Source organism: Rattus rattus, chromosome 2 (assembly GCF_011064425.1).
Source record: "Rattus rattus isolate New Zealand chromosome 2, Rrattus_CSIRO_v1, whole genome shotgun sequence".
Taxonomy (NCBI): domain Eukaryota; kingdom Metazoa; phylum Chordata; class Mammalia; order Rodentia; family Muridae; genus Rattus; species Rattus rattus.
The window spans coordinates 136,460,379-136,475,884 of NC_046155.1; the positions used below are offsets into that span (position 1 = coordinate 136,460,379).

General features: G+C 50.0%; 1 protein-coding gene across 1 annotated transcript in view; it reads left to right on the top strand.

The window, feature by feature from the left end:
- Positions 1-15,078, top strand: part of Klf13 (Kruppel like factor 13) — a 43,361-nt gene extending 28,283 nt beyond the window's left edge. The window contains exon 2 of the mRNA XM_032893472.1: positions 14,631-15,078. Coding sequence (XP_032749363.1) covers positions 14,631-14,920 — 290 coding nt within the window. The 3' untranslated portion in view covers positions 14,921-15,078. The remainder of the gene's footprint in view (positions 1-14,630) is intronic.
- The last annotated feature ends 428 nt before the right edge of the window (positions 15,079-15,506 follow it).

Here is a 15,506-nt window from a genome sequence, read left to right on the forward strand (position 1 = left end):
TGTCCCTTCTGCTGTTTTCTCCTCGTTTTCCTCAGCATTTGTTCTAACTGTGCAGGCCTTTTCATTTCTGACCCATTTTCTTCCATTGCTTTCTGCCTCAGGCTTCCGCAGCCTTGTGCACTTCCTCTAACATTCCTGCTGTGCTCAGTCTCAGGATTGTAGTGGGAGCTTGGGAAGTGTGCTTCTCATTCTTATCCCTTGTCCCCTGCTCTCCACTGTCCTTTGGCCTACAGGACCAGGAGCTGAGTTTTCTGGTGCTTGGTGGTGCTGCTCGGATGGTAGAGGTCTGTTAGGACATTTCCTTCAGGCCTCAGGAAGGCGTCTTCTGCCCTGCCTGGGGGTTCAGAACCAATTGGGGGGGGCACTGTGAGCTGTTCCCCTGGCTCTGTTGAGAAAGCTGCCACACCCTGAGCCAAAGACTTCCTGTCTAAAGCCTTCCATCAGCTAGTCTCCGCTGTAGCAGGTATGGGCAGGGCGGGCAGCCGTCTGTGAGGAGAGGAACCCTGTGTTTGCACTGCCTCTAATAATGTTCTTGATCCTAACGCTGCCAGAGGCTTCTGGGTCAGGGACAATGTGTAGAGTAAGGAGAACCCCCTTTCTCTGCCTCTGTTGTCTAGGGTCCAGCTTCTGAGTGTTACCCTTGCCCTTTATCCTCTGCTTTGTTAATTTGTGTCAGTGGAAATCAGAAGGTGGCCCATGCCTACAGCTAAGCTTCCAGCTTTACCCAGAATCCCTGTTGGCCTTAGGTCTAGCACAGGAAGTCTAGGAAGAGCTATTGTATTAGAAGCACTGGAACATAACCCAGGTGTGAAGAAAGGGAGAATGAAGAAAAATATGCCCTTCTTTTTTTTTTTTTCCTCAAGGAAATTTGCCTAGTGTTGGTTGGTCAGAAGCAGTTCATAAAGCCAGGTCTAAGGGAGTCTGTAAAGGACAGTCTTCCTTGGGTATTGCCTCTCAAACTGAAGTCAGTCGCTCTGAAGAATGGTTTCGGGACCAGTAGATACCTGTTTGTGACACACTGCTGTGTGGCTCCTGTGCACTTACCTTCCAGGTGGGAAATGACTAATTAGGGAAGTGTCTGCTTGACAGAAGTGACCACCAGGGGTTACTCTCAATGTAGTTGAGGAGCGGGAGAAATTAGCTTATCCATCTTCATCTTTTTCTGTCAGTTGAATCTGATTTAGCCATTTGCACTAGCTCAGCAGTGTTAGCTTGTCACGCCAAGTAGAGCCATATGACCTGTTGTTGGGATCACAAAAGGCAAGGGACATCATTGCCACTCAGCGACTGGACTATAGTTATCATGATTCCTGGGTCCCACCTGGTATCTAAGATTTGGCTTGTTTTTATGGTTTTGGTTTTTGGTTGTTGGGTGTTTGTTTTTGTTTTGTTTTGAGACATGGTCTCTCTGTAAGCCCTGGCTGCCTGGAACTTGCTATGTAAACTGGACTGGCCTCGAACTCGCAGAGTTCTGTCTGTCTCTCCCTCCTGGGCTCTGTGGATTAAAGGCATGCACCACCGTCGTGCCCAGCTTTGTCAGTTCTTTTTAAATAAATACTTTTATTCGTTCTTTGACAGTTTCATACATGCATACCCTGTATCTTGATTGATTATCAGCCCCCAACTCACCTCTCACATTTCCCCTTACCCCTTCAGCTTGTCTTTCTTTAACCCTTATATTCTTTTTTTAAAAAAAAACCAAGTCAATGAATCCAGTTAATGCTGCCCTCCTGAATATGGGTTTTGGGGTCATTCTCCCACCAGAGCATGGGCAACTTAACGGTGGCCACAACCCTTTAAAAAAAAATGGCAGTCCCACCACCGTAGCAGCCAAAAACCATTGATTACCATATAGCTTGTCAGCTAGGGGTAGGACCTCAGGAGCCCTTCCCCAGGCCATGCTAGAATGCTCACTGTCTTGATCTTGTGCAGGTAACTTTAGAGGAAATGAGTTCATTAGTGCAGCAGCCATGCCGTGTCTAAAACATAGCATTCTACCGTAGAATGTTGAGGGGTACTGGCTGTGATGTTTGATATCACTGTCAACCAGATTAGATTTAGAGCCACCCAGGAGACACCTCTCTGGGTGTGAGAGGGAAGACCAACTGTTGTGTGGGGGTGATAACTCCTGACCATCTGGGGTCCCAGACTGTACGAAAAGCAGACAAGCACCAACATTCATCTCTCTGCTACCTGAGAAGGCAGTGCTGTGACCAGTTCAGTTGCCCAATGCTCCTGCCTCCTGCCATAATGAACTGTTGTCCCCCCAAACCGTGAGCCCAGAATAAACTCTTCCTTACATTGCTGGGGTCAGGTACTTAGACACAGCAGCAGAACTAGTAAGTCTGCACTGGCCGAGTGTTCTGTAGACTGTTCCTCGGCCTGTAGCTGTCTGGTCTTTCTCTTTTAGTTGGATTGGGTTTGTGACTTTTGGAGATAAACACAACAGAAAGGAAGAATCTGTCTTCTCCACTTCATGCCTGTGGACATGCAGTTCATGTGAATTTAGTGCTATTTATGTTGTTACTCAAATGTCCCGGCTCCGGCCCGGGACTCTTTCAGGCCTGTTCCTCTGTGTCCCTTTGACGTGCCTCTTCGTTTTGAGTTTTTGTCTGTTTCCTGACTTTCCGGCATTACATGATACTCGGGTTTACGGACTTTTCCTGTCCCAGCCCACAAATCAAATCCAAAGGACCCTGTTTCCTCTCACTGCAGAACGGTATCAGAATCCGGGATCAGGGTGTGCTCCTTGTGACTGGGGTGTGGCTGCTGCCATGCCAATCTGTGGGTAGAGCTGGGAGAGAGAGAGAGAGAGAGAGAGAGAGAGAGAGAGAGAGAGAGAGAGAGTGTGTGTGTGTGTGTGTGTGTGTGGTGTTTGCCTTTTATATATTGTTTAACACATTGATGAAAGACACATTTCTCTCTGTCCCTGCACTTACACGCCGAGTTAAGCACAAATCCACATCTAGGTCTCATTTGGGGCCAGCCTCTGGGACTAGACTGCCTCTCGTTGTGACCCCTTAACCTCTACCCCTCAGCAGTGTCCCCTTTCCTTAGCTCACCTGGGAGGCAGGTGTAGATTGTTAGACCATGATGAGAGTTTATGTTTTGCTGACTACAGTGCAGGTCCTTTTGCCTCCCCAAAGAGTTTCCAGTCACAACACTGTGTTCCCAGTAACTTAGGTCAGCTGCTCTCCCACCCTGCACAAAGGCATGTGACTTAGTCTGCGTTCCAGCCTGGGATTCCCCAACTTCCTGGTTGGTGTGTATTTGTGTAGCCTGAAATGCCTTGTTTGTGAGTACAGTTCCAAGTGCTGGGGGTTTTGGTTATTGTTTGTTTGTTATGGTGTTGGATTGAAATCAAGACTGCACCAAGGTTCTGTGAGAGCTGACAAATGCAGTCTTTATCAATTGTCCTGATACCACTGTAGAAATCACCCCGTTTATCCCTTTATGGAAGCTAACTCGTCTGAAATCCCTCTATCCTTGATGGGTTTTCTGTCTATAGGTTTGTGTTTTGCAGAATGAAATAAAAAGAGTCATGTGAAGTGCAGCCTTTTATGTCTGGTTACTTCAGCTTAACAAAATTCACTAATAATTTATCTTCTTTTTAAGTATGAGTCCACTGTAGCTGTCTTCAGATACCCACAAGAGGGCATCAGATCCCATTACAGATGGTTGTGAGCCACCATGTGGTTGCTGGGAATTGAACTCAGGATCTCTGGAAGAGCAGTCAGTGCTCTGAACCACCAAGCCGTCTCTCCAGCCCATGGAATCCATTTTTAATTCACCTGAGTGGGATTAGGGTGTTGTGCATAAGGCTGTATAAATTCGTAAGAGTCCGTGAGTGACCTTCCACAGTGGCTGCTTCTCTTCCTAGTGTGACAGTGAATTGGTCTCGCAGCACTCAGTGCTGGCAGCTTTCTGTTCCGGCATTGTCGTGAACGTGAGCGTCTAGTGCTGCCCTCGCCTGTTCTCATTTGTGGTCATAAGGTCAGAAGACCCGAGCTGTTAGCCATCCTCTTCAGTGTCACGCTCAGATTATGCATTCATTGATGAAGCTGGGAGCTCATGTTAGACTTCCTGGGTGGCTACAAGTTGCCAGACCTCCCTCCCTGCCCCCCCCCCCACTTCCTTTTGAGACATTGTTTCTCTGTGTAACAGTCCTGGCTGTCCTGGAACTCACTCTGTAGACTAGGATGCCTTCTCAAGAGATCTTCCTGCCTCTGCCTGCGGAGAACTGAGATTAAAGGCATGCACTGCCATACGTGGCTAAGTCACCGTTTCTTTAGATCAGCCTTTAGATTTTTTTGTCAGATAATTAAACCTAGGTGTCTTGTCTGTCGTTGGCGTCTTGGAAAGTCTGAAACAGGAGCGAGCGCATCCTCCCGGGGCTGCAGGCCACTGTCTGAGCACCGTGTTCTTGTGCAGCAGCCACCACGGATGTCCCAGAGAGAGCCTGTTGATGTTGGTCTCTGAAATGGGATATGGTCCCTTCAGTTCAGGATGACAAAGAAAGCAGGCCCCCATGTGGCTCTCTGCAGCTTGGGGAAGATGAAGCCAGGAAGATACACTGCTGTCCCTTTGGAAGCAGAGCCAAGACCTAAGAATTGAATGGGAAGGAACGGAAATGTCTGCTCTCTGGGTTCAGCTCTCTCCCCTCGTAGCCGTGATCACCTGGAGGAGACCCTTGACACAGCATTCTGCATCGGAAAGCTTTTAGAGTGGACACTTATCTCCCGGTGTAGAACTCCGGGAGTAACAGGATAGAGCTCCTGGGAGAGCCTGTCTGTGATGGTTGCGAATCTCCTGGCAGAAACCAAGGGTGTTGGATTATTACTGTCTTATAGGGGTTCATAGAAACGGAAATTTTCAAATGTGTTTTGTAACCCTTAGTTAAAGGAGGGGAAACATTATTATGAAATGTCTGGCATGTGGTCCTTTTGCCTCTCTAGGCCAGTGTGCAAATGAGTGTTACTTCCTTGTTTAGTTTGGGGGTGACGGTTTGGTGGAAACAGCCCTGTTTGGGAGCAGGAGATTGTGTATGTGTGTGTGTGTGTGTTTGCACGCACGCACACACGTGCAGGTATATACGTGGCTTTGTGTAGAGTGTTGTTATATTCTTTATGACTGCCTGAACCAGTTCAGTTGACAATTCAAGAATTTCAGAAGGGACAATCATACTTACTCCTTATCTATACCCCAGAATACTCCATGTTTCTTTGCTGTGCTCATAGAGTACATACATACCCTTTGGTACTCCTTAGAGTATGAAGCTTGCCTGCATCCAAACATGGCTTCAAGAGTTTTGCTGTGTTTAAACCTTGTCTGTGGCTTGTGAAAACATTAGACAGTTCCATGAGCGTCCACCCCCACACACCCTACCCTCCTCCAGATGAATGAAGCAACTGTAGATGCCACAGAGCATGGAGTGCCACCTCCAACCAGAGACTTACTGGAGGAGGGGCAGGATTTGGGACAAACTTCCAGCTCTGGGAGTTGTCCTGCTGTCCCCGACCCTCCCTTAGCAGCAGCAGCCCCAGGTAGGCCTGGGTCAGAATCCCTTGCAAAGCTCCAGTGGAAAGGTCTTCCCAGTCCTGGGTGTGCAGACCGCGGCACCTGCCTTCCTCCTCCCTGGGCGGAGTCTCCTGAATCAGCTCCCTTAGGGTCCTGCCCCAGGGCAGGGGGGCAAAGGGCATAGGAAATAGGGTGGAGGGCAAGACGGGGTTCAAGGAGGAAGGGGCTGTGTGGAAACACTGGGCAGGGCTGGCTGGGCCTGGAATTTCTTAAAGGGCTTCCTGAGCAGAATTCCCAAACTTGGGAGCAGCTGCAGGCAGAGCTGACGGACTGTACCTGTGTATGGAGATTTTGCAGGAAAGCCTGTTCTCAGCCTAGACCTTTGAACACAATGGTTTTCCCAGAAAATGCTGGGTGTAAGTTGCCAGTAACTGGAGACATCTGGTGGGTCAGTGGGTCTGTGGTCCTGTAAGGGAGAGATCGGCTGGCTGGCCTTGAGGGTGTGAAGCAGGAGTCCTACCACTCAGCAGCCGTTCCAGAAATGACAGAGCGCCCCCCCCTTTTTTTTCCTTTAAAATAAAAAACCAAATAGCCAGGCCCCATGATTTAAAAAAAAAAAAAAAAAAAGGCAGTTCCGATGTGTTTGCTTTATGAAGTCAACTCTGGGTAAATTGTTTTATTGTGTCCTGCCAGCAATTTCATGGGACCTCCCTCCCTCCTCCCGGTTAATTTAGAACCCTCTGTGTCAGTTGGAGCAGGGCAGGTTCAAGACTTTGAGGTATCCCTCTCAGCCTCCCCAGATGCTAGGTGGTGTCTGCTGCAGCAGGCACATTGGTGACTGGCGGCCCTGGCCTGGGATTGTTCCTGCAGGGGCGCTTACCTCGCAGGCTGACTTTGATTAGCCAGCTGCTACAACCTGCTTCTGAAGTAGCTGCCAGCCTTGCTTTCAAAGCCTGAAGTGACAGGGTGCTGTGGGTTGGATCTGGAAGGTTCAGAACCAGGTACCTCAGACTGGTACTGCTCAGCCCCCATTCGTGGGTCAGATAGGGCCACTGGTTTCCTCTGGTCCTCTCTTCACCTGTGATCCGACCGTGCAGGCAGCAAGCTGTAGCATCTGTCGACAGCACTGCTGTGGTAAGGAAGGGTAGGCAGATTCATTTCTAGGCAAAATCTGGGCTTTGAGGCCCAGCTCTGATGGGCATTGACTCACCATCTGAGGTGGGCGCTCAGGGTTGGAGGCTGAGCCCGAGTGATGTGAAGGTAGAGCTGACCCACTGTGGGTGGCTCCTCCATTAGGGCGGGATATCTGAGAGCAAAAGCATCTAGGAGGCACCAGGGGTGCGGGCGGGGTGTACAAGAAGAGGCAAGAGAAAGAGGCACATTGATTACCTAAAGCGCAGAGGTACCCTTCTCGCAGCTGCTTACAGGGTCCTGGGGAGGTGGAGCTGCCAGCAGTGTAGCTGGCACACCCCATCACTATGCCTCACCCAGTCCTGAGGCCTTGGCGCCATGGAAGAGTTTCTTTTGCACAGGAGGTGTGTCCTCTACCCTCATCCCCAGGTAGGCACAGGGCTTGCGTGTAATGAACAGCAGGAGATTCTCTGGGAGTCGCCACAGATCTCTGAGAGCAGCTGCTATTAGCCGGGGCTGTCCCAGACATCACAACCTAGCCCACTCTACCAGAGGAAGTACCCAGGGTCTTCTTTGTGCCTGTGGCCCTCCCATTTATCCTTTTCTTTTTGGTCTAAGAGTGAACTGTTTCCCAGAAGTCTGCTGTATCCGTGGTGCCCGCCATTCTCTGGCTGATACAGAGAAGCCAGTTCTGCTTTGATGGATGTTGGGATGTATATAATGGTGGTGGGTAGGACTTGGCCTCTAGGCTGCCAGCACCTGCCCATACACACAGGCAGGTTTTCAAACATTGTCTTGAAGGGACCTATTCTGGATTGCCTGTCAAGTCCTTTATCCAGGGATGCCCTTGAACAGAACCACTTGCTGGATGATTCAGGGTCTCTAAAGCATGGAGCCTTGCCTTAGAACAGCTCCTATAATTAGGAGTTGTACTTCGTGGACCTTTGGAGTTTCTCCTAATCTAAGCAGCGCTTCCCCTCCCCACCTCCCATATGGCTTTAAGAGAGTCTCCTCAGTGATACTCATGTTAAGAGAGCTGGTTGGTCAGGAGAGATGGCTCCCTGGTTAAGAACAGGGGACCTAAGTTGGTTTCCTGGAACACACGTTAGGCAGCGTGTTAATAACCAGCATCTGAGTTTCCGGCCTCCAGTGGCACCTGCACTCACGGCATAGACACGGACACACAAACATACATACACATAATTAAAAACAGAGAAGGCTGGTGAGGGACAGATGTTGTACACACTAGAATGCAAATGAACCAACATGGGAGCTTGGCCAAGAATGTGCAGATAAATTACTATTGTTTATTACTGGTACAGTGTTTTACATGAGCCCAGCTTGGCCTGAAACCCACTGGATAGCTTAGGCCTGCTTAAATGGAGTCTCAGCCTCCCTACCCGCAAAATGCTGGAATCAAAGACACAAGGGTACCACGTCCTGCTAAAAGTATTTAAAGTCTAACTCTTTTTTTTTTTTTTTTTTTTTGGTTTTGGTTTTTTTTGAGCTGGGGACCGAACCCAGGGCCTTGCGCTTCCTAGGTAAGCGCTCTACCGCTGAGCTAAATCCCCAGCCCCCTAACTCTTATTCTTATATTTTGTCATGCTGGAAGCGCAGCTCGGGGCCCACGCGCTAGGCAAGAGGCACACGAGCTGTTCTCACAGCCCTGACATCTAGTTTTTAAGTTTACATCACCCATGAGTAGCATCTTCTATTTTTAATTTTTTATTGTATATTGTATGTGCATGTACACAGCAGCGTTCATGCCACAGCATGCATGTGGAGGTTAGAGGGCAGCTTGTGGGGGCCCTCCTTCCACTGGGCTCTCCTTTGATTGTGGGGTCCAAGAATCTGATTCATGTTGTCGGGTTGGCACGGGAAGGTGCTGTAGCATCTTGCCAACCCCATCACGATTAGATCATTCTGTAGTTAGTTACCTTACGGATTATTTGAGGAGTGGGGGAGCTTGGCTTGGGTTAAGTTGTTTTTCTGTCTTTCCTATCTTCTGTCTGTTCAAGAGAGCCGGTGCTCACTTCTGCACAGCCAGGCAGGTGCTTCTGCAACTCCATACTGTTCATCCAAATGCTTCGGGCATTTGTGCTGGGCCTGGTCTGTCTCACTTCTGTGAAACTTGGTAGCCTGTCTGTAGCAGTCCACAAAGAACACCCACTTTCTGTGGTATACGTGTTCCATAAAAAGTGCTGCTTATTTCTGGGCTTCAGTTGTGCTGATCAGTCGGGTGTGGATGCATTCTCTACGTGCACAGGTGTGTACAAATTTGTAGGTTAGGCACGGGAAGGTGTAGAGGGTTGAAGAATATGATGCAGTGTTTAAAAATGCAACCGTGGGGGCTGGGCCTCTCCCGTAATGGGCGATCCTGAGCTGCCATCGTCTCAGCAGCCACATTTATATCTTTCTAATGTCGCCAGTCTCCCAGAGAGGAGCTTTTCACAGTTGTCCTGAGCAGAGAGACAGAATGGCAGTGTCCCTGTAGCCTGACCATCTGGTGAATAAAAAGTACATTTCAGTGGAATCCTTTGCCTTGGCATCGTGGTGGGGGGAACCTCGGGTTGTTTGAGAGACCCACTGTGTTCTCTTTATGAACTGTGTCTGCCCGGCTTTCCACTGGCTCTCCCAGTTTCCATGAACTCTCTGTATTGAAGAAACGAGCTTCACATGCATGTGTTCCTGTTTGTCACTTACCTTTTACCTTCGTTTATAATGACTTTGTCCATGACATTCTATGTAGTCCAGTTATCAATCAGTCTTTTCTTTCATGGCTTCTGGACCTTGATTTATAAAATAGTTCTCACAACATTCACGGTTTCATCTTTCACGTTCAAATTTTTGACAACTTAAACTTTCTCTTAATTTTCGAAATTTGAACTGCTGCATAAAAGTTGTGTCTGTTTATGGAGGGCCATGTGTTGTACTGATGCTGTGTATAATTGATTCTAGTTTAATGCATGAAGCGTGGTGTGAACCCTTACAGACACTAATTGTTTTAATGCCTTTTGTGGAACACCCCTCACCCTGAGTTTCTGGTCACTAGTGACACTTGCAACTCACCAAGACACAGACACATAAACATACACATATTTAAAAATAAAATAAAATCAACCTCAAAAATAGAGCTGGTGAGGGACAAGTGATGTCTGATGAAATTGCCACTCTGTTTGGGTCCAGCTCTGACCTCCTGCTCACCCCAGCAACTAGTTATTAGCTGCCACAGTTATATCCTCAAACACGGTGGTTCCTTCATAGAGCTTTTCTAACTTAATTTTCCACACTCATTTTAGTAACAAGTTATTCCATACCAAATTACAACAACCAAAGAGCCAACTTCAGGACCTCCCTGACCTCCACTGCAGAGATTGTCAAGACACAAATCAGTCCAGGGTACATTCTGAGGTTAAATGGCAGCTCCCTTCTGCTTCCTGACGGCTCCTGTGTGATCGTCACTTCTTAGTCACTTGGCTGAGATCAAGTGTAAGAATATATGATCATTGGCTCCCACAACAACAACAGCAGGCCAGCGTGCCCTGCAGTGGGGCCAGGGGCTCGAACTCCATCTGTAGCCAGCAGGTCTTCTCACTGTTCCATGCACCACCACCACCAGTTGGCTCAGGCATACCCCACTTGTGTCCTGCAGGAAGTTCCCGCACATGCCCCTCACAGTGACTGAGAAAGGTAAGATGGCGGCGACTCAAGGCATTAGCAGCAGTGATGGGGGTGGGAGGGACAGCTTCCTTGCTGCATGCATCTCTCCCGGTGCAGACTGAGTCACGGGTCCTACTCATGGCTTTGGCTTTGCCATTAGCCTGATTCTCCTGGGGTATATAGGTCTCTCACCTGTTCCATGGGTAGGGGAGACAAGTCACCTGCAGATTAGCCAACTTGGTCACTAGCATTTGTAGTGACCAAGACACCAACCAAATGTAGCCTGGAGGGATGGGTAAGTCCATGCACCATTCAGAAACAATTCTTTCTAGCCCACTGGGGCCATATACCTGAAATTCTTGGAGGTCTCCAGTTGATCAACCCAAATGCTTTGCTGTTGGCTAAGCTATGTTAGGAGGGCAAGCAAGCCTTCCTGGAGTGAAGACTACTTCAAGGCATTCTTGAGGTTGAAGCTAAAGTGGCCCCAGGCCAGTGACTACAGACCAAATCTCTTTACTAAGGAATGGCAGCCCATTCTGGTATGGAGTAGCCAAGACTGAGAGCCTGCAAGGTGTAGGGTCTCTTAAAGGCCTCTGACCATTTGCCTCCCGACTCCCACATAGATTCCTTATGCCTCCTGAGAGCGGATCTTATAATTTGGGAATACTGCATAAGGTCAGTGGATCTTAGCTGCAGTTTCAGGTCAGTGGAGCATCATCTGCAGGCCCCCTCTTCTTCCTCCACAGTAAGAGAGCAAGGTAGGCTCCAGTTGGATGCTGGGGCTTGGGCAGTAAACCAAAAACCAAGATCAAACAGGAGATTGCTCTACCCCGTCTCCACAACTATCACTGCATACATGAGGCAGGGGTGGGACAGCAGAAAAGTCTCTCTAAAAACACATGCTACTCTGGAGAGGTCCACACAAAGCAGAAAGGCAGTATGGTTTGTGCAGGTGCTGCTGGAGCGAGGAAGACGCCCACCCACGTGGTGGCAAGGAGTGAGTGGCAGTAAGGCTTAGCTCTCTGGCTGGTGCTAGGTAATGGGAGCTATGCCCTTTGGACCGAAGGACCCAGCTCCAGGCTCTGAGCTAGAAGGCTCTGGGAAGCCAGCAGCACTTGTGCCCTTCTGCTGCGTGACAGTGCGCGCCCAATCCCAGTGAGGGCTTTGGCGGGAGGAGAGCCTCCGCGGTCGCTTCCCCTCCTCTGGCTGGCCTCACGGAGAACATGCTGTTCCCGCCCAAGCCTGTGGCTTGGGCAAGAGCATATGGGGACGTTGTGTTCCCTGATAAGATGAGGCAATCACGCTCAGCCCGCGCCATGCACTGCTTGCTGCTACCAGCGGCCTCGCGGCGGCGCCAAGGAACATTTATGTAACCGTGTCTCTGGTGCGCCAAATGCCCATGGCCATTCCCACCTCCCACTAAACCCCAGGGCACTTGTACCTCCTCTCCTCCCTCAAGGCTTAAGTCCCTCCCCGCCCCTCCCCCGCACCCTGCATATAGGGTCTCTCTGTGGTAGCTCCCTCCCAGCCTTCCCTTGGCCTATAGCTTCTGCCCCTTGTGCCAGTGTAGGCACTTCCCCCACCCTGTGCCACCAGCACTGCCTAGCCTTGACCCAGCATCCCTATAGCAGTTGGCTTTCAGTCTCCCTTCCTTTACTTCCCTGCCCACCAGCTCAAATTCAGTCCTCAGCTCCCCTTTCTTCCCATGAGATTCCCTTTTCAAAGCCTAATCCCCATCTAGCCCTGTGCCTCCAGTCACCTCCCCCACTCCCAGGCACATATATCCACCTGTATTGGTCACTCAACACCCTGTCCCCTGGTCCCTTGTAGCTTCTGAGAATGGGGTGCTCCTGGGGTGGAGGAGGCGAGCTTTGGGATTCGTCAAAAAGGCCAGACTTCTATGGGGATCTATTTTCTCTAATCCAGCTACCTTACTTGGGAGGGCCAGTGCCTTCGTAACCTTGCCAGCTAGCTGCGCTGTACTGGAGGGCAGATACAGGATTCCAGCCCGCAGTGGGGGATATTGGGGCTGTTGATGAGCCCACCCCACAAGAGGTAGGTCACCGGCTATGGTGCTGGGCTACCTGCCCTTGCCTCTGTGGTGTGTCCTGTGTTGTTTCAATTCAGGCACCCCACCCTGAGGCCTGTCTCCAGAACAGCACTTTCAGAGTGATGCTGGGCTTTACCTCCTGTAGGCACCTGAGACCCTTTCATGGGGCCATGAGATACAATTGTGTTAACTACAGTAACCTCTGCTACCTTTGCCCTTCATAAAGAGTTCAGTGGAAAATTCCAGAGGCCGTGGGATAATTTGATGGCCTCACTTCTGGACAGCTACTGGAATGTGTGCTTGGCTTTTGTTTTGTGTTGTGTTTTTCTCAAATACAATTCCTATCAGGGGCTGTTACAGTACTAGAAGCTCTGAAGTGTGGAGTGTTATGGCCCCCCCTCTCCTTCCCTCCCCCCTCCCTCCTGGCCTCCCCCCCCTCCATTCTCCATTGTTTATAGTAGTGTCTGCCAGTCTCCTAGCCTTGGATATTACCACTGTGGGTGAGCGTCCAGCTTGAGCTCCTGTAATTTCTGTTCAGACCTAAGGGGTTTTTTTTTTTTTTTTGGGGGGGGGGGGGTCTGATGCAGGAAGAGAGAGTGGAGCAGGTGGAAGCCAATCATCTCTTGGGGTGAGGACTATGTCCTGAGGGTCCTATCTTGAGCGTGTACTCAGTGAGAGTGGGGAAAGACCTTCCTGCCTTCCTCTCTGTAAGCAAGCTGTCTCCTTAGAGGCTTCCCTTACTCGAAGCCCTTACATCACTTGGACCATGTGTAACCATTTCACAGGCTTCCAGGGGTGCAAGCAGAAAGACCCCAAGAAGAATAGGGATCCAGGGCTATCTGAGCTCGGCGGTTTCTGACTTCACCCTGAACCCAACTCCCATCCCCACCCCAATCTAAGCGTGGGATAACAAGTAAGAATAAGACATTTGGGACATGCCAGGCCTGGTGCCAGAGCTGACTGTACAGCATCACCACGGGGGCCTTTCTGTGAGAGCTGGCATAGCCGTTCCCTGTAGCTGCTGTAACATGTGACCACAAAGTGGATAGCTAAAAGCAGCTGAAATTTACTTTTCAGATTTCTTGAATGAAACCAGAAATCTAAGAGCAAGACACTGACTGGCAGGAGTGGTTCTTTCTGGAGGCTCCAATGGAGAATCCACTTTCCTGCTCCTCTCTCCTCATTTCCAGTGCTGGATCCAGCAACCCAGAGCTTATAGATGGTCCAGTCTCCTACTGCCATGTCCCTTTCACTTAGCTTCCCTCTTGTGTAACTTGTAGTTTCATCTCAAGATCTTTCCCTAATATATCTACAAAGAGGTTTTTTTTTTGTTTGTTTTGTTTTTTTTTCTCCTCCTTAATTAGGCCACCTCACAGGTTGGGGGTGGGGGTGGTGGTAGTTAGGGTTTGACTGTATCTTTTCATTGCTCATCCTGCTGCAAGCAGTTGGGAACTTGCCTGGTGTAGACTGGGTCTAACCTGACCCGTGTAATGCCAGAGATTGATAGGCCTTGTTAATGTCTGAGGATGAAGTCAGCTTGTAACATTTTTCACTCTTCTGTTGACAAGACCCCTCCTCTGGGACCAGTTAGCAGTGTATCCAACATTCCCATTTCTTTGACTGTGGTTGGGTTAAGTATTTTTAAAATTGTATTTAAACATCCTTTCTTTTTTGAAAAAAAAAAAATTGGGATATGGTGATGCATCTGAACGGCATGGCACGTGTAAAGACCAGAAGGTGATTTTTGGGAATTGGTTCCCTCTGCCATGTGGTTCTGGGGCTGGAACTCAGGTTATCGGGCTTGATGAAGCAAGTATCTTTACGTGTCCTACACTGGTTTGCCTCTTTCACACCGGTGTAGGCCTCTCCTGGGCTTTTCTGCGTCATCGTTGTCTACCATCCTGCTTTGAGTTTCCTAGAGCCTGTCGGAAGTTTGATACATCCCTGGCCCATCATAGGGTCTCTGGAGCAAAAGCAGCAGGCTGTGTTTGACCCTTTCTTCCTAGACAAGATGAGGAAGAGTATCCCATGAGCTTGCACCCTTCCTACTCCTCGCCCAGGCCTGAGCACCACTGGCTCCCTGAGAGCTTTGGTTGGCACGCCATGCGTCGTCTGGGATCCGCGGCCAGACTTGGCCGTGTCGTCCTTCCTTCCTCAGACACATCATCTGCTTCCATCTCGGGTGTGGGCGGAGGGCTTGGTGCAGGATGGGAAGATAGGCCTGTAGGCGGTGGGGCATGGCCCAGACTTACCTCTGTTCTGTCACCCGCAGGTGAGAGGCCCTTCGCCTGCAGCTGGCAGGAGTGCAACAAGAAGTTCGCGCGCTCGGACGAGCTGGCCCGACACTATCGCACGCACACGGGCGAGAAGAAGTTCAGCTGCCCCATCTGCGAGAAGCGCTTCATGCGGAGCGACCACCTGACGAAGCACGCACGCCGCCACACCAACTTCCACCCGGGCATGCTGCAGCGGCGTGGCGGGGGCTCGCGGACCGGCTCGCTCAGCGACTACAGCCGCTCGGATGCCAGCAGCCCCACCATCAGCCCGGCCAGCTCACCCTGAGCACCCGCACCCGGACCGCGCCTCCTCGCCCCTTTGGTAATAGGAAAGCTGAGCGAACTTGAGAAGTCCACAGCAAAACAGTTTTCTTCACCTCAGGTGTCAATTTTTAACAAAAAAGGAAAAAAAATTTTCTCAAAACAAAACAAAACAAAACAAAAACACCACCCACAAATTGCACAATACAGCTATCCACGAAGTTGAGATTCAGTGGTGTTAGAAACCCCTCCCCCCTTTCTCAGGGATGAACGCGGTCCACGAGGTCAGTGAGGGCATGCATGCCTTTCTGCCGCCTTACTTTGTACATAGATTTGCACTCTGGAGTTTTCTGTGAGGTTTAGGATTACATTGGGGCAGAACAGGACAGCTGGAAACAGATGTGGTCACTGATATTGTGTTTGTGAAGCAGACCCCCAGAGGCCTGTGACCCTCTCCTGCCTACCACTCAGTTGTGGTCCTCTGCCCCCTTGGCCTGGCTTAGAGCACAGGTGGGCCCGAGGGACTGGCCACCTCACAGGGATGTGGTAAGCCAGGACAGACCATGGGAGCCTTTGCCTGTGGAACTCTGGAGGACATCTGCCTTCTAAGG